Raw genomic sequence first — 22,451 nt, 5'->3', positions numbered from 1 at the left:
AAAATAACTTCAAAGTGTGAAGTGGATGTTGGTGATGACGACGATTGATGACTGAACTTTTGATGAAAATATATAATTGAAATAAAACTTACTAATTTCAAGTTCTACAAATGTAATGAACGGAAACTATGAACGGAAACTTAAAAGGCTGTAATACCTTTATTTCTCTCATTAAAAAATTAAATTTTAATTTCATCGTTAATTTCTAAATTTAAAGAGTTTGTTAATATATTTCTGGGGCCATTTTTATGAATCCGTTCCTCAAAGTGAAATATTAGGAATTTTGCACATTAATGCGAGGAGAAAAATGTGTTTCTATATATAAGCATAACTAGGTCTAATATCACTTGATTTTGTTGAAGGCTGAATTAGTCAACAATATATATATGATTAAGAATGAGAGGTAAAATAAGATCTTCCTAGCATCAAACTATTGTGTATACAATGAAAATATATTTCTGCAATCAAAATTTTTATGCAACTGATCAAAACATATTACAGTACAAATTGCCTCAAATGAATCATCAACACTAGCATTCTCAACGAACCACCACATCTTCCATCATCAGTTCAACCTATCGATGATTTTAGACAGAGCTGAATAGCTTCCAATCGCAGAAGCTACAACGCCTATCCCAATTACCAACACGCACATCACCCTCTGCAGAGAGAGAGTCAGCTCTTGAAATTGAAGTAAATGCATATAGTTGGTATGCTTATATTTCATGCTTTTCTTGATTTGGTAAACTAAGTGTTTTACCTGGAGTAAGCTCAGTTTGCCTCGTAGGATGCTCAAATAGCAAGCGCATGGAAGAATCAATGTCTACACACAATGGAACTCGTGAGCCATAGAAACGAGCACAATGTTCCAACAACTAGAGAAGTGGTGGTTTAGAGGAACTTACAACTAGCATTGTGAGAAAGGATCCTATCAACGCGCTCACCAGACCTGCATCACAGAGGAGGCGTAGAATAATGAGTGCACGAAGCACTTGCAATAACTCATTGATGGAGGCACTCGACAAACTTACCAAAGAAGGGGATGCTAAGGCCAACCAGCAACGTGGATATCACCAGTAACGTCCTTATAAGAAGCGAATACAAGTGGGATTGGGTATTCGAGGATGGTATCAATTCTTCGAGGCTCATTGCTACTGGAGCCATGGTTAGTGCATACGTGTTTGTGGTTAAGGACAAGAAGTCAAAAATGCAGGAAAAGAAAATCTATAGAAATTTGACCATAACTGATTTATCTTGCTTTTCATGTTATAGCATTAGATTCATGAACAGATTAAATCATCTAAAGGATATTTTGTAAATGGATTGACAACCTGCAAAAGAAAAAAGATGCAAAAGTTACTACAATGAGAGAGAAATTTGAAGATAATATCAAAAAGTCAAGAAACACAACTTACTGTAGTCCACACAGCAAGTTTAGATGCAACTAAATTGTTAGGCATGTTGAGGGTGAACTGTGATTTCGCTTCATCTCCAAACATATAATATCCCATTATAGCGGCTCCAGCATACATCAACGTGCAAAGACCAAAGCTGCAGCGACTCTCACGCATTAAAAATAGTTAATTCACTAAATTATGATGCAATTTAAGAAGCTTTGAAGTTTAGAAGATCAACAAAGACAGAAGAAAACGCTAGATAATGATCTAACAGCATATGATTAAATAGTCAAAATTTGTCCTTAAATATGTCTCATACTTCAGTGGATTTACCTTGTTAGGAGGACAGAAGGGTATTCGCTGGGCTTTTGCATCGATGAATATATATTGGGGAAAACGGCATGCCCCGAGTAGCAATAACCATATAGACCAATAGCAACAGGAAGACTGGAAAGGTTCAGAGCTGTCCCTTTAGCATGGACATTGACTCCGTCCACAGTGCCTATCCAGAACAGGCAAGCGACAACCAAGGTTGATGCAATGACGCCTCCAGCTGAAAACGTCGAAGAAATAGAGTAAATAAAGCCACTGCTGCTGACAAACAAACATATCTATTTAAGCATATTTATCAAAGCTCAGTGTTCTCCCTCTTTTTTAATATTGAAATTATTTTATCAAATAATTTACTATTACATAAAAACGCAATAGCTTCGGAGAATAAGCGATGCTCACCAGAGAGGTAGCTAAGAATACTCAGGTCTCGTAACCAAACAGTAGGAAGAACGGCCAGGGTGGTAGCTAACGCAAAAATATGATGCGAGTTCAACTCAAATGCTCCAAAGTTCAAATGTGCGTTTGGAAATAAAGATGATAGGTTATCACTCTCCAAGATTATATATTCGACACAACAGGCCTGCAAAATGAATATGATTCAGCCACTATAGGAATGAATTTGATGCTCATGAAGTTGTGAAGGCCAAATGTAGCAAAAGTGCACCACAGCCACCAATCTCTTTCCTGATGGAACTGCTCCATTTTTTTTGTAAAGAACGGAGGGTAGAAATCGTTTCAAGATAGAACATAAAGAAGATAAACTAAGGAAAAGTTGATCGTTCTATTAGGAAAGTTGACATATTATGTTGTCATATGAGATTATTCTCAGAGTTTCCAGATGTACTTACATATAACTCCACGTATAAAATAATCTGCACACACAGGAAAACGAGAAGAAAAGAACGTCAGTTCTTAAGACACATTTTTGTAATATATGTATATTCCATAAAGACAAACTTCTCCTAAAACATAATCATGAGAAATGCAATCTTGTTCAGTTTATAATACAACATGCAGTTAGTAATTCAAAACCAGATTGGCAGTACTTTCTGATTTAGATTTAAACTAAGCCTTTTCCTAATAATGAAAAGCCAGTTTTCCTTAACCAAGACTATGATTCAGATAGAAAGTTAGGACTCTTTCACACATTATCTCCCAACTAGCTTGCTACTCTTTCAAGATATCCAAAATGGATGATTAAAGACTACCCTGCGTAACTGCATCTATTGACCCCGACTGCTCCATCCTCGACAAAATAAAAAGATAATAAACTCATATATTTCAACAACAATAATTTCAATGAATAAGATTGGCGAGATTGCTATGAGACTCACGGATATGCAAATTCGCCCAGTAATGCCAAAGGCAGCCTGGCCAATGTCCGGGTACGTTTCAAGACCCGGTTGACTGTCCAAGCAGTGGCGCAAGAGAATTCCGGTGTAGTAAGAGAGACACGCAAAAAGCATTAATATACCGAGCCCAATCCACCCTCCTTCTCTGATAGCATAAGGCGTGGAAAGTATTCCGACTCCACATAGCACGTTCATGCCTGCACAAAATCGCCATAAGCCATATCCGTTTTATGCAACGACAAAAAATCTAACACAAACTAATCCTCTGTGGAAGAAAGAAGTCTCATTCCACATTCTAGAAGATTCAATAAGGATATAACGATGTTTTAACACGCAGACAAAAATTTCTTCCAATTAATGAAATCGAGATAACTTACCATTTAGCACAGCCTGCCCATATGTACTCTGGTAAGAAACTGGAGGCTCGTGTGCTATTGATGCTCTCTTATCAAGGACTGCTTTCCTCAAACTGGATTTCCTCGAGATTGCAGGTGACGGCATATAATAAGAACCACGTGGATCTTTGGGTTTTTCAGCCTCTACGGGTGGCAGAAGTGGCCTGATAAATGAAGGTAATCTATCGGGAGTGTGCCTCCTGATGAGGGACGACGAAAGGAATGAGCTCCCCAATTGTGATATTGATGGTGGCCCCAAGAAGGTAAGGCTCGGAGATGGAAGACTACCATACAAATCTATGGTTTGCCTGCAATGCACATTGAACAACAGAGTTCATTGATCAGTTACTAATCTTCTTCCAAAATCCAAATTTCCAATGATCCAGGCATGGAACGTTTGTTATGAATGGATTAGGTATCGAATGGTGAAACTATTGACTTCATTTTCGAACATTTGAAGGGAAATAACTGATCCATAACATGATCAACTAACTATGTCAAGTAATTTGATCTTATCAGCCATGAACAACAATTGATGCATCGGTTTAGATCCCATCTTCAGCTCATCATCAAACAACAACTTACTCAAGATCAAAACACACACACACACATACAAAGGGCACGACCAATATAAAATGATATGATGTTTCACCTGCAGGTTTGATAAAATCAAGGACAATAAGTAATTTTATCTAATTAAGGTCAGCCATAAACAACTAAATGATACATTGGTTAGTAAGATCCCATCTTCAGCTCATCATCAAACAAACAAACACAAAATTTATGATAATTTTACCTGTAACTTTGAGGCCAGGTAGGGTTCAAAGAACCCGTCTTGCTCTCGCGATTGTTGTCGTCGTCGTCGTTGAGGTCATTTGAATGATCGGAATCACTCCCATCTCCATCTTTGTATGAATTCTCATCGTCATCTCCCTCGCTTTCGATGTAGAAACTCTGATCGGAGGCAGAATTCTTCATTGTGTATGTCTCTGTCTATCCACTTCCTTCAAAAGCTTCAAATCCAATTCAAATCTCACTTTCTGTTGAATATTTATAGCAACAACCTTACATCACCTTCACATGAAAAATTCAAGTAAGCTTGAAATCTAATCAAAAGATATATATAAATCAGTATGCATGTGAGTCGTTTCATGTCCATTCGTTACCTGGGAACTCAATGATGCAAAAAACATTCATCAAAATCAAAATTCAAGAGAATAAAAGGAGAAAATAAGGAATCAGGTTAAATGACTGAAAATACGGCTGGAATGTTGGTTGAATACAAAAATAGACAATGCATATAATTTACCTCCAAACAATTTTATTTCAATTTTAAATACACGAAATTACCTTATCAGAGACAACTCCACGTTTACAAGGTAAGGGGTGATATAGTAGTATTTAATTTGTTTTTTTCCTAATCATATAGTAGCTGGTTTGGTACACGATATATATGAAATAAGATGAGATATATTTGATTGAGATTTCTTTTACTATATATCATATTAATATTATATTTTGTAGAATATAATAAAATATTTACAAAAATATATGATTTTTTGGTATGATATATTAAGATTGTATAAGGTTAATAATAGTTATAATTAATATTTGTATTATGTATACCACCTCCGTCGATGGTATACATAATCACTTAAATCAATATAATATTTTCAGGCATTTGATTTATAAATGGTTGTACATATCATATTATTTCTTATATCAAACAATATATTAGAATATTATAAGTATATTATACACCCTAATTACTCGTACTAAACGAGCCTTAAGAATATAAGAATAAGGATATCAATCTAGTTAATCCTATTAAGTTGTCGGATTATTCTATCACAAGTCATTAGTGTTATATTTTTTTGGACTAAAAATTTTTGATTTTAATATTTAAATTTATTAGAGTTTTCGGGCTAATCCATCAAATTAATCTGACTCGAAAATTTATTTAAAAAATTTGATTAATATATTTATCTTAATACTCTATACTTGTAATAAACACTCTATACTTGTAATAAACGATACACATTTAATAAATATATAAATATATGTCAACATCAACTTACATAACTACTACTCCTTAATATGTAACTTTCGGATAGATAAAGATACATATATTTTTTCTAAGTAATTATCATGTTTTAATTTTTTACATCTAAGAGTTTTATATTTAAACGTTAGAATAAAAAAATAGAGAATTGATGTGAAGGATATAACTTTCGAATATTGAATCAAAATACATTTCATAAACATTTATTTTTTTTAACTAATTTTCATAAGTAAAGTAATAAACTGAAAACTAATTAATAACGAGAATAATTTCAATTAATTAGGTCAATTCTCTCATTTTTCAAGTCAACTCTATAAGGTGCGAGGTATTTTTCGGTCAATCCTATCGAATTATGTGCTATTCGATTATGGACCATTAAAGTTGTAATTTTGTTTTGGCTAAAATTTCTCAATCCTAACCCTCTCTAATTGTTAGTCTAATTTCGAGCTGGATTGACATCTCTATATAAAATATTAATATTACTTATATTATAATATTTGCAATGTATATAACTCATTATAAGATAGAATATATAAAATTTAAATTTCTATAATATTCATGCAATTTTAAAATTTAATTCTTGTGGGTACAATTAATTTAATGTAATAATAAATAAATATATTATATTTAATTATGTTATGTATACCAGTTTCACTAGAGGGTTTAATGTATATAGATTGTACTAATCGAGTCTTTACTTGATAAAGAAACATTTGAAATAAATAAAATATTAAAACATTATATATACAGGAAATGATTGGAAGAAAAAAAAAACTCTTTTTATGAGTATAAGATAGTACGTATACTAGGGAACCAGAAATTCTAAGTTTCTTCTAGCTTTAATTTTCCCAACTTTCTAAAGTAAGATTAATTAAGTAATTCTTCATTCACCGATATCTCCTACCTTTAAGGTTTGCATTATATTGATTTACATATGTTTTTATTTGTTAGCTAAATTATTAGTTATGGTATTTTTAATGTAATAATTTTTTTTTCTAGTTGTTCAACACTACTTCGTTTTTGGAGTGGGCGATTCTCAACAGTTATAATTTATTTTTGAAAACAAAAAAAATAGTTCGGTGCAAATTAAAATTATAGAAGTGCATGTATATTGGAAATATAAAATGCATCAATTGCCTTAAAAAAAATAGAAGTGCATGTGCGAAAAAATAAAATGTAATTTAATTTTTTTTTCAAAGATATATAGTAGATCATAGAAGTGTATGTATGAGAAAAAAAAAATAGTTTAATTAAAAATAGTTATATGCAACTTGAAATCTATAAAAATACATATATTTTTTTTTTGATAATTTAACGATATTAAATAAAGAAATTTAAAGGCCGTGTCACAAGGGATTCGAACCCAAGACCTTTAATTAGCCTTAAGACTTAACTCCTTACCACTAAGACAACACATGCACACATAAAAATAAAATTTTAAAAAAATACATATGTAAAAAGATAAAATGCAATTCAATTATTTTTCAAATATAGGAGCGCATATACCAAAGATTCTATAAGTATAACTATACAATGGTTTAATTATTTGTCCAAGTCCATCTTTTTTAAGAGTTGGTCTTGCATGCGGTTGGTCGCATAGTATTCGAACGATAATAAGCATAAGATATACATTTGTTCGCACAAATGTATACTTATGTAATAATACAAGTTCTCATAAATAAAAGTAACACTTATAGCGAATAAATGTAATAATTTAAAAATATTACATTTCATTGTAACAATAATTACTTTTTATTACGACAATGAGTCAATGCTTAGACAAAATAGTTAAGAATAAAAGTAATAATGAGTGAAAATAACTAAAAGTAAAAGTTCTTATGAATAAAAGTAAACATTATTGTAAAAAAATGTAAACTTTCAAATCGTCCCCATACAGCCATACTTGATTAACCTCATCCAATAATTTGCCCTTTTTTGTCTCGAGAGCTCTCAAACTTCTTTTCATCTTTATTGTGCCCTTGTTTATATCTCGAAAAGAATCGTAAATTTTTATTAGTATTTAGTAGTTTGAAAAGGTGGAAAAATGGGGAGGGATTCCGAACAGAGGGGAGGAGGGGAATGAGAGCAGGATGGTGGAAAAATGTTTTGAGTTTGAGTTAGGGGGAAGACGGGAAGTGGTTCAGGGAAAACATCGAGCCGAAAATCGGGGAAGGAGATAATCTTCTGTTTTGGCAGCAACGTTGGATAGGGGAGAAGAGGTTGATGGAAGATTACCCGCGACTTTATCAACTTAGCAACAATCAGAGAGGGTTGGTAAAAGAAATGGGGGAATGGATTGAGGGTGAATGGAAATGGAAATGGAAATTGTTGTGGATCCGTGAGCTAATGGGAAGAGAACTTGACCAGCTTGAAGACTTGCTTTCGAAAATTCAAAATTGTTGTCTGGTTGCAGGAGTGAAGGATGGCTGGAGATGGAAAGCTTCTCCAAATGGGCTTTACTCGGTTAATTCTGCCTACAAAATGATGAGTTGTGTTGCATGTTCCTTGTCGGCTAGCAGACAAGTTGAAGAGTGGAGCTTCATTTGGAAAGCTCCTGCTACATACAAGGCGATCACAACAGCTTGGAAAGTTTTGAAAGGGAGAGTTCCTACTTGTGACAATCTTCGCAAGCGACAAGTGATCATCCAGGATTCGGAGGAGCTTTGTGTTTTCTGCAAAGGGGCAGATGAAACCATTGACCACCTTTTCTTCGAATGCCAGGAAACTGAAGAAATTTGGAGTCATATTTTACGATGGGTGGGGAAACAATCAGCTAGACATCATAAGGCGAAAGATCATCTGTTGGCTTTTGTTAATCTTGGAAACAAGAAGGACGCTTCTTTTCTTCTCGGAGTTTGGATATGTACGATTTGGTGCCTTTGGAAAGGGAGAAATGAATGTAAATTCAATCAAGGTACGTGGAGCAAAGAGAGAATGACAGCAGAGATCAAGATCAGGCTATGGGGGTGGAGGACAGCTTTCAAAGTGTCTTCCTCTCCTTTGGATTTCAGGCGGTGGATTGTTGCGGTGAACTTGGATGGATAGTTTTTGCTTCTGAGGCTTTCTGTTTTTGGGTCTTGAGACCCGTTTCTCCCTCTTCCTTTTTTGTGTTTTGTACTATGTTTTTGTTTTTGGTACTGCTGGTACCTCTTTCTATCTTAATTACATTTTGCCTGATAAAAAAAAAAGTAGTTTGAAAAGGTGTAAAAGGAATTTATTTAATTTAATTTGGAATTGAGTCCAAGATAAACCATCTTTCTTTGTAGCCAACATATAGAAACTAAAATGTTTTATGCTATTTAAATATAGAACAATTTCAAGAATATAAATTATAAATTTATTTGGCTTTTGTTTGTAGTGTACCATATGTAGTATTCATAAATGAGATTTTGTTTAACATTAGGTTCGAAATAGTAGTGTTCTATGACTTCTATCTATCTATTAATTTACCCATTTACGATCCAGGGCTATTTTCAAGATATATTATATAATACTCTATGATATATCTTCGATCGTTGTTACTGTAGGTCTCGTTTGGTATGCAATATAAGATAAATTATGATATAATTGTGAAGATTTCTTTTATTATTATTATTATTATTATTATTATTATTATTATTATTATTATTATTATTATTATTATTATTATTATTATTATTATTATTATTATTATTATTATTATGTTTGATAGGACATATTAAAATGTTCATAACATGTATAATACATTAATTTTTTGATATGATGTATTAATGTTATATATAATTTATAGTAATTATTATAATTTGTATTATGTATACTTTTTGAGCGGTAGTACACATAATTACACAAATTTATATACTAATATTTTCAAATTTAAAATGTATAAAGAATAATGCGCGCGTATTATATTTTAGAGCTTTATAAATATAGTATAAACCTAATTATAACATCATAATTAATGTACATAAATAATCTCAATTCAAATTCATAACCGTTAACTCAATAAAAAATCTAACACGTAGATCATTGTTAATGCACAATTATTGAATCAGATCTTTGCTAATTCGATTCTCCACTTCCCAACCAATCATCTTCGCTATTTTATTTTTACTATTGTCTAAATCCATTGCACTTTCTTTGTCACGTCAATGTTATCATATTAGCTGGGTTTTTTTGTAACCATTAGTGTTTTTGCATGTTTTCTTTGTCCAAATAATAATAATAATAATTTATATTTGCTAATAAATAAAAGGAGCACACTATAAATCTATAATTGATAATATAGATCGATCGAGTCGATCTACAGATTTCATCTGAACCACGCATTACAATGACAGGAGCAGATTAAGATAACATAAAATAATTTTGTATAAAAAGTTAAACATAAAGTAATAATAATAATTTATAGTTGCTTATAAATAAAAGGAGCATCCTATAATTGATAATATAGATCGAGTCGATCTACAGATCTCATCTGAACATTCTAACCTCATGCATTACAATACTTCTTTTTTTGTAATTACTTCCCGTTGCGTTGAATTATTTTCAGTTTGATCATCATTAGTTATAATATATTGATAGTTGCATAAATTTTATTTAATTAAACATGCATGGATTTATTTAATTCAAAATTTAAAACATATTATATTCTATTTCTTTACACATTATAACTTGATCTAAAATTAGAATGGTTTAAATTAAGAAAACACTCTATAAATTAAAAAATTAGTAATCTATTAATATATTAACAAATTATTAATTTATTGATGATATATCAATATCTTTCTAAATTAATAAAATTCCTAGGTCCCACTATTATTAATTTATAGAGGTTTCACTAAATAATAAAATAAATAAGATTCAATATAGACACACAATATACATACATAGGAAATTCGGAATTCCAAGTTCTAATAATTAAGGAAATATTAGAATGAAATAATGTCGTTCTACAAGTTACCGTTAATACAACTATAAGGAAAGACTGATAAATGCAAATATTTCCTTTTCAAGGTAACACTCCACTTGTACATTGTAACAAGGCAAGTTTAGCCTATATTAATGCAACAACTCCTCATAAATCTTACTTATAATCTCAAAATCTCCTTCAATTACCTCCGCATAATTAATTAATCTCCTGCATTCATGGCTAGCTCCAGCAACCGCCACCGCCACCGCCACGCCGCGGCGCTTTGGTACGACTGCTCGATGCTACAGGACGACGAGACGGTCTTCCTGCTCCCGCACGATCAGGGCCGTCGATTCGTCCCTCAAAATCAAAGGTCGACGGCGGATCGAAAGGAGAGAATCGCGAAGCACATCAAAAGTAGAGTGCGTGATCACGCAGTTGATCTTGATGATGATGGAGTGTGCGTTGTTTGCCTGGACGATTTGGGTGGGGAAATCGCGAAGCTTGATTGTGCGCATCAATATCACCCACGCTGCATCAACAATTGGCTCAATGTCAATAACACTTGCCCCTTGTGTAAAGCTACTGTCATAATTTGATCTCTCTTTACATTTTTTTAATTTTTTTTTTAGTTGTGATCTCTCTCCACATTTACTTGGTTTTTTGTGATTTTATTTCTAAAAGGTTGATGGGTTTGTGATTTGTGAGGGTGAAGTTGAGACAGGAGAGGAAAAGATTGGACAGTGTTAAGGTTAACGGCCCAACGGGCCGAGTTAAATTTGAAATATTTCTAAACCCATTAAGAGCTTCACCCTAAATAATTTGGTTTAACCAAAAAAGGTATCAATGCTCAATCTCATGATGCTTAATTGTTATTTATTCACATACACGGTGTTTAGTTGAGTTAATAAGTTCTTTAAAATCATTTATAAGTTGTTTAGGAGTTTATAAATTTTTGTTAAAGTATTTGATAAAATAAGGTCATAAACAGCTTATAAGCTCTAAAAATAAGTTTCAATGACTTATAAACTCTTTAAAAAAAATAAGTTTCTATACCCCAATTTATTTTATAAATATTATTGAACTATACTTTTTTATTTTTATCATATACTCTCCAAAATTCATTTGTTTTCGATTTTCTCTTTCTAACAATTTTTTTATTTCTTTAGCTAAAAATTCTCTCTCTAGCTTATAAACTCAATTATGCAAACACTTTGACAACTTATAAGTTATTAAAAAATTAAATCTTTTAAATCTTATAAGCTTATGAAATATTTTTTAAAATAAACTTATTCAGATGCATCTTTCAAAATAAACTTATTCAAATGACCTCGTAATTAATTATTTATGAAATATCGAAATGAAGTAGCACATTGCTATGTATTACACCTTACAAAAGTAAATAAAAGAAGGAAATATTTTTTGTCTATCATTCAAGAGATATGCATGTAATTAAAATTCTAATATTTTAACATCATTAGAAACAAATTCAACATAAATAATTGCGAATAATAATTTTTTAATGACCAACTCCTAAAATTATACGTGTTAGATGATAGACCAATCGCACTAAGTCCCACGTATAATAATTAATTATTATTCTTTTGGTAGGATATATGAAGTGGATAGGGATTAGGGCCACTAAGGTTCCCACAAGATAGATCATTTGTAGTAGTATTTTAATTCGTGCAGTCATGCTTAATTTGTCTTTTTCAAAGTACATTTCAAAGAGTAAAGTATCAATAAATGGAAATAACAAAAACCAACTAAACTTGATTCTAATACTCAAATCCAAAAATTCACAAATTGAAGACTTCACTTAAACTCAAACCAAAAATTCACAAATTGAAGACTTCATTCAAACTACTAATTCAATTTGAATGTTAGCCTCTTACACCACATTTCTATTACAAAAAATGAATCGTTTTACTGTACTCAAAGAAAATTAACATCTTATGAATTAAAGTGGGTTAAATATCAAATAAGCCCCTATTATAGTGACCTTTATCACGTTTAGATCCTTATAGTCGAAGTTGGGCCAACAAAATCCTCAAAGTGCCTAATTTTTAACAATCGGGCCCTCCACCCTAATGGCTATTTAACACCATTAAGATTTTTTTTTTTTTAATTTCGCCAAATGAACGGACGGCTAAGCAAGCAGGTGCACCTGCTTGGGAAACTCGGCGGTAATATGGAGGTTATCGCAGGGAGCTGCGGAGGGAAGGAGAGGTTGAAGATATTATTGGAGAGGTTGAGGTAGCGAAGGTTCGAAATGTCGAATATGGAGGGAGGGACAGGGCAGGAGATGGAGATGGAGTTGGCACCGACAGAGAAGTTCAGGAGGAAGCGGAGGTCGCCTATGTCGGGGGAGAGGGTGCCGGTGAGGTTGAGTTCGGAGATATCGACGGTGATGACGTGGCAGCCAGAGCAGTTGCAGGTGACCCTCCAAGTGCAGTGGTTGGTGTTGTTAGGGTTCCGCGACTTCAGCGCGGATTGGGGGTCATCCGTGATGGCGGCTTTGATTGAGAGCAAGGCGCTGGACTACGGCATCCGCACGGCAGAGCAGCGGTGGAGATGGAGGTGGAGGACCAGGAGGAAATGCATTTTGTGCATGCTGTCCATATTTTGCACCCGTCCGTTCATTTTCCGGCCAAATGAGCGGTTGATACCGCCAAAATCTGGAAAAGCGGAAGAGAAAATGAGAGGTGTATTTTCCGGCGAGTTTCCGACGACTTTGGTGAAATTGAAAAAAAAATCTTTAACGGTGTTAAACAGCCGTTAGGGCGGAGGGCCCGATTGTTAAAAATTAGGCACTTTGAGGGTTTAGTTGGCACAACTTCGACTATAGGAATCTAAACGTAATAAGGACCACTATGATAGAGGCTTATTTGATACTTAACTCATTAAAGTATAAATGCCCATATGTTTATTTTATTTTCAAAAGTTCCATATGAATTACTCCCTCCGTCGCACTATAAATGAGACTTTTTTTTTATTTTGGGTGTCTCATCATAAGCGAGACTTTTTTTTTTGTAAAAGTTTTTTCCTTTAAACACTTTTTAACTTTTTTACCTACACAGAAAATACATTTTTTTTAATTGACATGCCCAAAAAAAAGGTCTCACTTATATTGCATTGATTTGCCAAAAATAAACTAAAAGGTCCAAAAAATAAATAAAAAGATTTGCCAAAAATAAATTGCAGAGACATTGTCTCCTAACTTAGTACAACGCAGAATTTATGATCCCATCACAACTATTTCACGCTCATGAGCCCTAGAAGCTGACGCCGCCGCCACCGCCACCGCCTCCAGTAATTTCCGCCGCCGACTAGCTACCGTTAAGGTATTCTCTCTCATTTCTTAAAACCCAAGCTGCCGCCTCTTCCCCCTCCCCTAATTCGTCGAAAACTCGCTCCAAATAAAGGTAAAAATACAGTGCTGCTTATTTAGGAACCTAACCGATTCGCGGTAATGGACCCTAAAATTATCGTATTGTAGTTAGTCTGTTGATGAATTATTTTGTTCAAATTCGATTGCAGACTGTTTGAGGAAAAAAAGTACGTTACAGAAACGCACCTATCGTTACGGATCAAATTTATATGAGCAGATTTCTGAATTATATTTTGTAGTGTCGTAGGTCTACGAAAAGCTGCAATTATTTTGTTTGATCTCTCTCTATATCCACTTTTACAAAAAATTTATGGATCTTTGAATATCACGGATTGTTATTGGCTTTATTGTTATTGAAATTGGATGCGGGCAAAAAATATTTTAGCATTGATTATATACTTTTTTCTCATTCATACACTATGAACATTTCTTCGCATTTTTAATTTTTTCGTTTGGTGGTGGGTGGGTGTATGTGGGTATGAGTGTTGTGTTGGTAAATGTTTACTTTATTTGTTAGTTCAATATTTGGGAAGAAAGTATATATTGAGGAATTGTGATGTAAAGATCCCTGAATTTGAGTCACGGTTTGTTTTTCAATTATGATGATCTGCCCTATTGCTTTTGTCTTGATTCATGAACAATTAATCAGTTTTGGCAATCTTTTTTAGATTTATAATTAATCTTTGCATAAATATGATCTGAAATTTGTCTCTGCTGTGTTTGAATGTTATACAATGCTTGTAAATGCAACTTGTTGCTTTTGCTTCAACTTCAGATTGCCTCAATTTATTCCTAGCTGCAGCCTATATTCTTCTTTGTCCAAGGACGTATTGTGAACATGACGATACAAGAATTTGTCTGGAGGTTGATCCATGGTTGTGTTTAGCTTTGTCCAATTACTATTTTGTTAGAATTGCCTTGAGAGTATATCTGCTGAAGGTCTATCTATGTCATTTATTTTTATATGTTTTGGTAAAATATTGCGTCTTAACTAGCAACGTTTCGTTTGCTCAACAGATGGTTAGAGCATATTCTCAAGAACACACATACAAGCATCCATGGGAACGAGTAACAGCTGCGTCGTGGCGCAAATTTGCTGACCCTGAGAACAAACGCACGCTGTCTCACATTGTCGAGGTTGATACACTGAGCCACAAGCTCGAACGTAGCTCTGGCAAGCTGTACACTACTCGAGCTATAACTGTCCATGCTCCTGGGCCATGGTTCCTTCGTAAGATGATCGGCCAGGATATCTGTCACTGCGTTGAATCAACTGTCGTGGATGCACAAGCCCGGTCGATGCAGCTAGCCACTCGCAATATCAGCCTCGAGAAGTTCCTTGAAGTGGAGGAGAAGATTAGGTACGATCCCCATCCGGAGGATCCAGTTGGATGGACCATATGCCGGCAGGAGACAAGGATCACGATAAAGCCCCTGTCAGCACTTGCCACGATGGCCGAGAAGATCGAGCAGAAGTGCGTGGAGAAGTTCCAGCACAACAGTGCTAAGGGGAGAGAGGTTATGGAGAGGATCTGCAAGTATCTTGAAGCTGAATCTAGGGGCATTTCTGCTTGATTTTGATGTTAATCTTGAGGTAATTTCTGCCTTTGTTTTTCAGTTTAACTTGATGCATCTTCGGTAGAGGAATTTACCGGTGAGGATGTTGTTGTATATCCGGTTTTGTTTAGTCGATCTAATTGAAAATAATAGGACATCTTGGTCCCTCTTTTCGTGACCAAGAAAAGATGAAATAAAATGAAATAGAATCTTCTTATGCTATCATGGGTGTGTATGATTATAAGTTTATAACTAAAATGTAGTCTTTGGATAAGGCCCAAGCACACATATTATGTTCCCATTAAAATAAGTTGGTCTTATAAAAGGCCCAAAGTCATTAACAATTACTCCCTCCGTCCACGAAATGAGTACCCATTTGTGGACGGCACGGGTTTTAAGAAATGTATGGAGTGTAGTGTGAATAGTTTAAGGGTCCCACTTTTTGAGTGTATTAATTAAAGGGATGTGTGGGGTACACTTGCCAAAAAGGGAAATGAATACTCATTTCGTGGACGGACGAAAAAGGAAATATGAGTACTCATTTCGTGGACGGAGGGAGTAGTATTTGATACTTCTATTTTTGTCTGTGTTATATTAAAATTAGACTTTATTTTGTTCAAAACCTTGATAAGTATACAAGGTTATAAGCCCAATAACTTTTGGTGAAATAACATCTAAAGGGTACAAATTATTAGTCTTAAAAAGGTTGTTATATGTTACAGATTTCACGGCGCAATTTGCTTAGTTGACGCTACAATCTATCTATATAAATATATCTATATAATATATAAAAGAAGAGTTTTTTCCTTCTAATTTTTACCTCCATTTTTCTCTCTCTTCTTTCACTATATTTCTCTCTATTTTTTTTCTTCAATTTTTTTTCTAAACATCTTCAAATTTAATTCATGAAAAAAAAATACTTAATATACTACATCTTAAATTTAAGTTTGTGAAAAGATCTTTAATATGGTATAAAAAATCATCAAAAATAAATTTAAAACTAATAAATTATAAAAAAATTAAAATTAAAAATATATTTTTTTTGTTCTCTCATCATTAACAGTTTATAATTTTTTATTTATATATGTTTATGAAAAATATTTATTTATTTATTTATTATGACACTTAATAATAATAATAATAATAATAATAATAATAATAATAATAATAATAATAATAATGTGTAATGTCCATTTTTATTATCAAATAATTTAAATTTATTTAATAACTCTTATCATTATATTTTATACAAAGTTGAAAATATTTGTTTCAAATTCAAGATTTTATTGAGTAATTGATATAGATTATTTTATTTTATTTTTAAAACATAATTTTCATTTATTTATATTTAATTTTGTTTAATATTTAAATATATCATTTAATTTCGATGTTCGTCGTGCATCGCACGAATGGACGTTCTAGTAATATATAAAAGAGGAGTTTTCTCTCTCCATTTTTTTCCACCATTTTTTCTCTCTCTTTTCCCATCAATTTTTTTTATTATTATTTTTCATCTCTTTTTTCTTTTACAATTTTAATATTTTTTAAATAATATCAAATTTAATTTATGAAGAAATATTTAATAAGCATCTTATGTTTAAGTTTGTAACAAAATATTTAATATGGTATAAAAATTATTAAAAATAAATTTAAAACAAATACGTTCCTAAAATTTTAAAATATTATATTTTCTTTCTCTTTGTTAAAATTTTACAATTCTTTTATTTTTGTCTGTGTATGAAAATATTTATTTATGTGAAAAAATTGATGGGAGAAGAAAGAGAAAAAAATGGAGGGAAAAAACTCCCCTTTTATATATTATATAAATTTTAAAAAAATGAATTTCTTAATTTTGTGAAAGAAATTTTGTTTATGGGTTTAATTGTAGTACTTAATGAACTTTGCGGTGTTAGTTGCTATCAACGTTATGTTAGGGGCTTAAGTGTAGTTGGGGTGGTAACGTTAGGGGTGTTTTTGCATATTAACCATTTAATATAATGTGTATATATTATATCATCTTAAATTTTTTCATGTATGTTTTGATTTTGACGAAATTAAAATTCAAGGCAAATTCTGAAATGAGCTAATGTTTATGTATTTATACTACAACTTTATATATCCAAAAAAATATATCAAAATTCACTAATAATTTTTGGATTTACAATCAATTAACGCCTCAAAAAAATATATTGTAAAATGAAAATCAGTAAAAAGTAATTAAAAGTTCCAAAAACCCTTTCAAGACCGATAGAAAATTTGAAAGAAAAATATCTAGATATTTTGGTGGAAATTTTAAATAGATAATAATAATCATTAGATAAAAAGGTTTTGTCAAGTTCTTGGTCATTCATTTGATACGTCTCCAATTATAAGATGATTTCATTTTTATTTTAAGGCTACTATCTTCATTCTAAATATAATATTTTAAAATATAATTTTTTTGTTATCACGAACTATAAGATGGTTTCATCTTCATTTTCATGCTACTATATTCACATACTATAATATTCTAAAATATAATTTTGTTTTACTATTTTAATTAAATAAGTATCACTGTTTTGTCTCCACAGTTTAACACTAAAATTTGACTGGATTAGCCATAAAAAAAATCTGTGGAGACAAATCCAAAGCATCAAAATTAACCCTAAAATCCAAAGCATTCTTAAACTGTGGAGACAAAATCATGTAATTAACACTAAAATTTGACTGAATTATCCAAAAGATTGACTGGATTATCAAAATTAACCCTAGAAATGGCAGATTATGGACATACCATTCTAATATTGCAGAAGCTCTTAGATCCAGAGTTGAGAAAGTTGATTTGTGTATCGACATACCATTCTAATATTGCAGAAGCTCTCAGATCCAGAGTCGAGAAAGTTGATTTGAGATTCTTCTCGATATGTTTTCGCGTTCCTTTTATTTTAAAAGTGTTATGAAATAGAGCCTATTTATAAAGTCGGCAGCTTTTTATTTTATACATAGGATTGTTATTTATTGACATACACGGTGTTTAGTAGTATTTAGTAAAATAAGGTCATAAACAGCTTATAAGCTCTAAAAATAAGTTCCAATGAGTTATAAGCTCTTTAAAAAAAAATCTATACCCCAATTTATTTTATAAATATTATTGAATTATAGTTTTTTATTTTCATCATATACTCTCCAAAATTCATCTGTTTTTCGATTTTCTCTTTCTAACAAATTTTTTATTTCTTTAACTAAAAATTCTCTCTATAGCTTATAAACTCAATTATCCAAACACTTTGACAACTTATAAGTTTTTAAGAAATTAAATTTTATAAACTTATGAAAATTTTTATTAAAATAAACTCATTCAGATGCATGTTTCAAAATAAACTTATTCAAATGACCTCGTAATTATTTATGAAATATCGAAATGAAGTAGCACATTGCTATGTATTACACCTTACAAAAGTAAATAAAAGAAGGAAATATTTTTTGTCTATCATTCAAGAGATATGCATGTAATAAAAATTCTAATATTTTAACATCATTAGAAACAAATTCAACATAAATAATTGCGAATAATAATTTTTTAATGACCAACTCCTAAAATTATACGTGTTAGATGATATAGACCAATCGCACTAAGTCCCATGTATGATAATTAATTATTATTCCGTTGGTAGGATATATGAAGTGGATAGGGATTAGGGCCACTAAGGTTCACAAGATAGATCATTTGTAGTAGTATTTTAATTCGTGCAGTCATGCTTAATTTGTCTTTTTCAAAGTACATTTCAAAGAGTAAAGTATCAATAAATGGAAATAACAAAAACCAACTAAACTTGATTCTAATACTCAAATCCAAAAATTCACAAATTGAAGACTTCATTTAAAATCAAACCAAAAATTCACAAATTGAAGACTTCATTCAAACTACTAATTCAATTTGAATGTTAGCCTCTTACACCGAATTTCTATTACAAAAAATGAATCGTTTTACTTTACTCAAAGAAAATTAACATATTATGAATTAAAGTATAAATGCCCATATGTTTATTTTATTTTCAAAAGTTCCATATGAATTACTCCCTCCATCGCACTATAAGTGAAACTTTTTTCATTTTAGGTGTCTCATTATAAGTTAGACTTTTCTTATATATAAAAATTTTTCATTTTAAACACTTTTTCACTTTTTTACCTACAGAGAAAATACATTTTTTTTAATTATCGTGCCAAAAAAAAAGGTCTCACTTGTAATGTGACAGAGGGAGTACTATATATACTCCCTTTATCTTTAAATAAATATTCTATGACACTAAATTACACAAATTAAAGAGGAGTTTAATTTTACATGCATATCCTTAATTATATTTCCTAACTTCAATATTTTATTTAAATATAATATTAAGATATGGGTAGAATTGAAAATTTAGCTCAATTTTACTTTAAAATTTTGTAATATAACATTTAAAAAGAAAAAGAAAAAAAATCTATGCATTGTGATACTTATTTGTAGATGGAGAGAGTATTAAATAGAGATAGATGAAAATGGATGAGTATGTATCTGTTTTGTTTTTATTCATAGATAGTTTGTTATGTATTTTCTTCCAATTTTTTATGTTTTATCTTTTTGTATATATATTGACTTCTACTTTATTTATTTATTTGTTAATCTTGAAGGACTCAATTTAATATTATTATTGCATTAAATAGTAGGTTTTTTTTTTAAGAATATGGTTTAGTGACTCTTAAATTCATGTTACTATTTTAACAAAATTACATTTTTTAATATAATCTATATTTAATTTAATTTCAAATAATAATATTCTTTTTCATGTCATAAAAAAGTATCAATTTTTTTTCGCCTATCTAATAAGAAAATATCACTTCTATTTTGGGACATAACCTCCCATATTATTTAACACATGCTCTCATTTTTTAAGAAAAGCAATGAATCCCTTTGTCTACTCAACATATTATCTATCAAATACTATTTTTTAAACATCGTGTTATCTTCAAGTGATAGCTTTTCACGAGATAGAGGGAATATTAACTATTTTGTCACTATATTTTTTTTAAAACAAAATAGACAAACTTGATGAATAAGCTTCTTAAATAAAATACTCCCTAGGTCCCACGAATCATGTCCCAATTTTCTTTTTGGTTTGTTTTTCAATTATGATGATCTGCCCTATTGCTTTTGTCTTGATTCATGAACAATTAATCAGTTTTGGCAATCTTTTTTAGATTTATAATTAATCTTTGCATAAATATGATTTGAAATTTGTCTCTGCTGTGTTTGAATGTTATACAATGCTTGCAAATGCAACTTGTTGCTTTTGCTTCAACTTCAGATTGCCTCAATTTATTCCTAGCTGCAGCCTATATTCTTCTTTGTCCAAGGACGTATTGTGAACATGACGATACAAGAATTTGTCTGGAGGTTGATCCATGGTTGTGTTTAGCTTTGTCCAATTACTATTTTGTTAGAATTGCCTTGAGAGTATGTCTACTGAAGGTCTATCTATGTCATTTCTTTTTATATGTTTTGGTAAAATATTGCGTCTTAACTAGCAACGTTTCGTTTGCTCAACAGATGGTTAGAGCATATTCTCAAGAACACACATACAAGCATCCATGGGAACGAGTAACAGCTGCGTCGTGGCGCAAATTTGCTGACCCTGAGAACAAACGCACGCTGTCTCACATTGTCGAGGTTGATACACTGAGCCACAAGCTCGAACGTAGCTCTGGCAAGCTGTACACTACTCGAGCTATAACTGTCCATGCTCCTGGGCCATGGTTCCTTCGTAAGATGATCGGCCAGGATATCTGTCACTGCGTTGAATCAACTGTCGTGGATGCACAAGCCCGGTCGATGCAGCTAGCCACTCGCAATATCAGCCTCGAGAAGTTCCTTGAAGTGGAGGAGAAGATTAGGTACGATCCCCATCCGGAGGATCCAGTTGGATGGACCATATGCCGGCAGGAGACAAGGATCACGATAAAGCCCCTGTCAGCACTTGCCACGATGGCCGAGAAGATCGAGCAGAAGTGCGTGGAGAAGTTCCAGCACAACAGTGCTAAGGGGAGAGAGGTTATGGAGAGGATCTGCAAGTATCTTGAAGCTGAATCTAGGGGCATTTCTGCTTGATTTTGATGTTAATCTTGAGGTAATTTCTGCCTTTGTTTTTCAGTTTAACTTGATGCATCTTCGGTAGAGGAATTTACCGGTGAGGATGTTGTTGTATATCCGGTTTTGTTTAGTCGATCTAATTGAAAATAATAGGACATCTTGGTCCCTCTTTTCGTGACCAAGAAAAGATGAAATAAAATGAAATAGAATCTTCTTATGCTATCATGGGTGTATGATTATAAGTTTATAACTAAAATGTAGTCTTTGGATAAGGCCCAAGCACACATATGTTCCCATTAAAATAAGTTGGTCTGATAAAAGGCCCAAACACATTAACAATTAGTATTTGATACTTCTATTTTTGTCTGTGTTATATTGAAATTAGACTTTATTTGGTTCAAAACCTTGATAAGTATACAAGGTCATAAGCCCAATAACTTTTGGTGAAATAACATCTAAAGGGTACAAATTATTAGTCTTAAAAAGGTTGTTATATGTTACAGATTTCACGGCCCAATTTGCCTAGTTGACGCTACAATTTGAGGAATTTTTCAGTTGGAACAAGTGGAGGAATTGTTAAATCCAAGATACTATAATTAAGAAATTTGGAATATTTTGAAAATCAGAAAATAGCCCTTAATCCATCTAGAAGTGAAAAAGGCAAATTGCAATTGTGACAAGATTTGGTAGTAGGTGTATCTTTGATTCATTGTCGTGGCACTTCTAAATTTAAAAGTTGGGCCAAAACCGGTTCATCTACCACTTCCACGTGGACGTGTACACTTAATACATGTGTCAATATTATATTTTGCTTAATCATCATCATCTTATCGTCCCTCTCCCCAAAAAAGATCATATACATTTTAGGGATTTTAACGTTATAACACCTAATTGATTACATTAAACACCTACAAAACATTAAACACCTTTAACACAAAATTATCTATTGAGGTATATATCATATGATGAG

The 22,451-nt window shown here is 31.9% G+C and overlaps 4 protein-coding genes across 13 annotated transcripts; 3 read left to right on the top strand and 1 right to left on the bottom strand.

The window, feature by feature from the left end:
• Positions 1-368: 368 nt before the first annotated feature.
• LOC131014825 (amino acid transporter AVT1C-like) lies at positions 369-11,199 on the bottom strand. Of its 3 annotated transcripts, none has more exons than XM_057942928.1 (13): positions 10,634-11,199; positions 4,274-4,551; positions 3,460-3,785; positions 3,065-3,279; positions 2,579-2,602; positions 2,130-2,310; positions 1,731-1,950; positions 1,416-1,551; positions 1,312-1,331; positions 1,032-1,177; positions 906-949; positions 761-823; positions 369-661 (listed from the first exon to the last, which is right to left on the bottom strand). In XM_057942928.1, exons 2-13 carry the CDS (start codon positions 4,453-4,455, stop codon positions 566-568), a joined length of 1,653 nt encoding a protein of 550 aa, XP_057798911.1. In that variant the 5' UTR covers positions 4,456-4,551; positions 10,634-11,199; the 3' UTR covers positions 369-565. The 3 variants fall into 3 exon arrangements, with proteins under 3 accessions (XP_057798911.1, XP_057798913.1, XP_057798912.1); XM_057942930.1 differs by lacking the exon at positions 10,634-11,199 and adding an exon at positions 4,828-4,854; XM_057942929.1 differs by lacking the exon at positions 10,634-11,199 and adding an exon at positions 4,644-4,775.
• Positions 7,823-8,584, top strand: LOC131019070 (uncharacterized). Its single transcript, XM_057947751.1, has one exon. The coding sequence runs from the start codon at positions 7,823-7,825 to the stop codon at positions 8,582-8,584; it is 762 nt and encodes a 253-aa protein (XP_057803734.1).
• Positions 11,200-13,604: 2,405 nt separating the features above from the next.
• Positions 13,605-15,597, top strand: LOC131014824 (UPS-like protein C36.10). Of its 5 annotated transcripts, none has more exons than XM_057942926.1 (3): positions 13,624-13,771; positions 14,594-14,682; positions 14,836-15,597. In XM_057942926.1, the coding sequence occupies exon 3, from the start codon at positions 14,836-14,838 to the stop codon at positions 15,391-15,393; it is 558 nt and encodes a 185-aa protein (XP_057798909.1). In that variant the 5' UTR covers positions 13,624-13,771; positions 14,594-14,682; the 3' UTR covers positions 15,394-15,597. The 5 variants fall into 5 exon arrangements, with proteins under 5 accessions (XP_057798905.1, XP_057798909.1, XP_057798906.1 ...); XM_057942923.1 differs by having other exon boundaries at positions 13,633-13,771; positions 14,594-14,742; XM_057942925.1 differs by having other exon boundaries at positions 13,633-13,771; positions 14,594-14,757.
• Positions 15,598-20,533: 4,936 nt separating this feature from the next.
• LOC131014822 (UPS-like protein C36.10) lies at positions 20,534-21,703 on the top strand. 4 transcript variants are annotated; one of them, XM_057942920.1, is made up of 2 exons: positions 20,534-20,788; positions 20,942-21,703. In XM_057942920.1, exons 1-2 carry the CDS (start codon positions 20,669-20,671, stop codon positions 21,497-21,499), a joined length of 678 nt encoding a protein of 225 aa, XP_057798903.1. In that variant the 5' UTR covers positions 20,534-20,668; the 3' UTR covers positions 21,500-21,703. The 4 variants fall into 4 exon arrangements, with proteins under 4 accessions (XP_057798903.1, XP_057798902.1, XP_057798901.1 ...); XM_057942919.1 differs by having other exon boundaries at positions 20,534-20,848; XM_057942918.1 differs by having other exon boundaries at positions 20,541-20,863.
• The last annotated feature ends 748 nt before the right edge of the window (positions 21,704-22,451 follow it).

This window comes from Salvia miltiorrhiza, chromosome 3 (assembly GCF_028751815.1).
Source record: "Salvia miltiorrhiza cultivar Shanhuang (shh) chromosome 3, IMPLAD_Smil_shh, whole genome shotgun sequence".
NCBI lineage: Eukaryota > Viridiplantae > Streptophyta > Magnoliopsida > Lamiales > Lamiaceae > Salvia > Salvia miltiorrhiza.
This window is presented reverse-complemented; position numbering and strand designations above follow the sequence as displayed.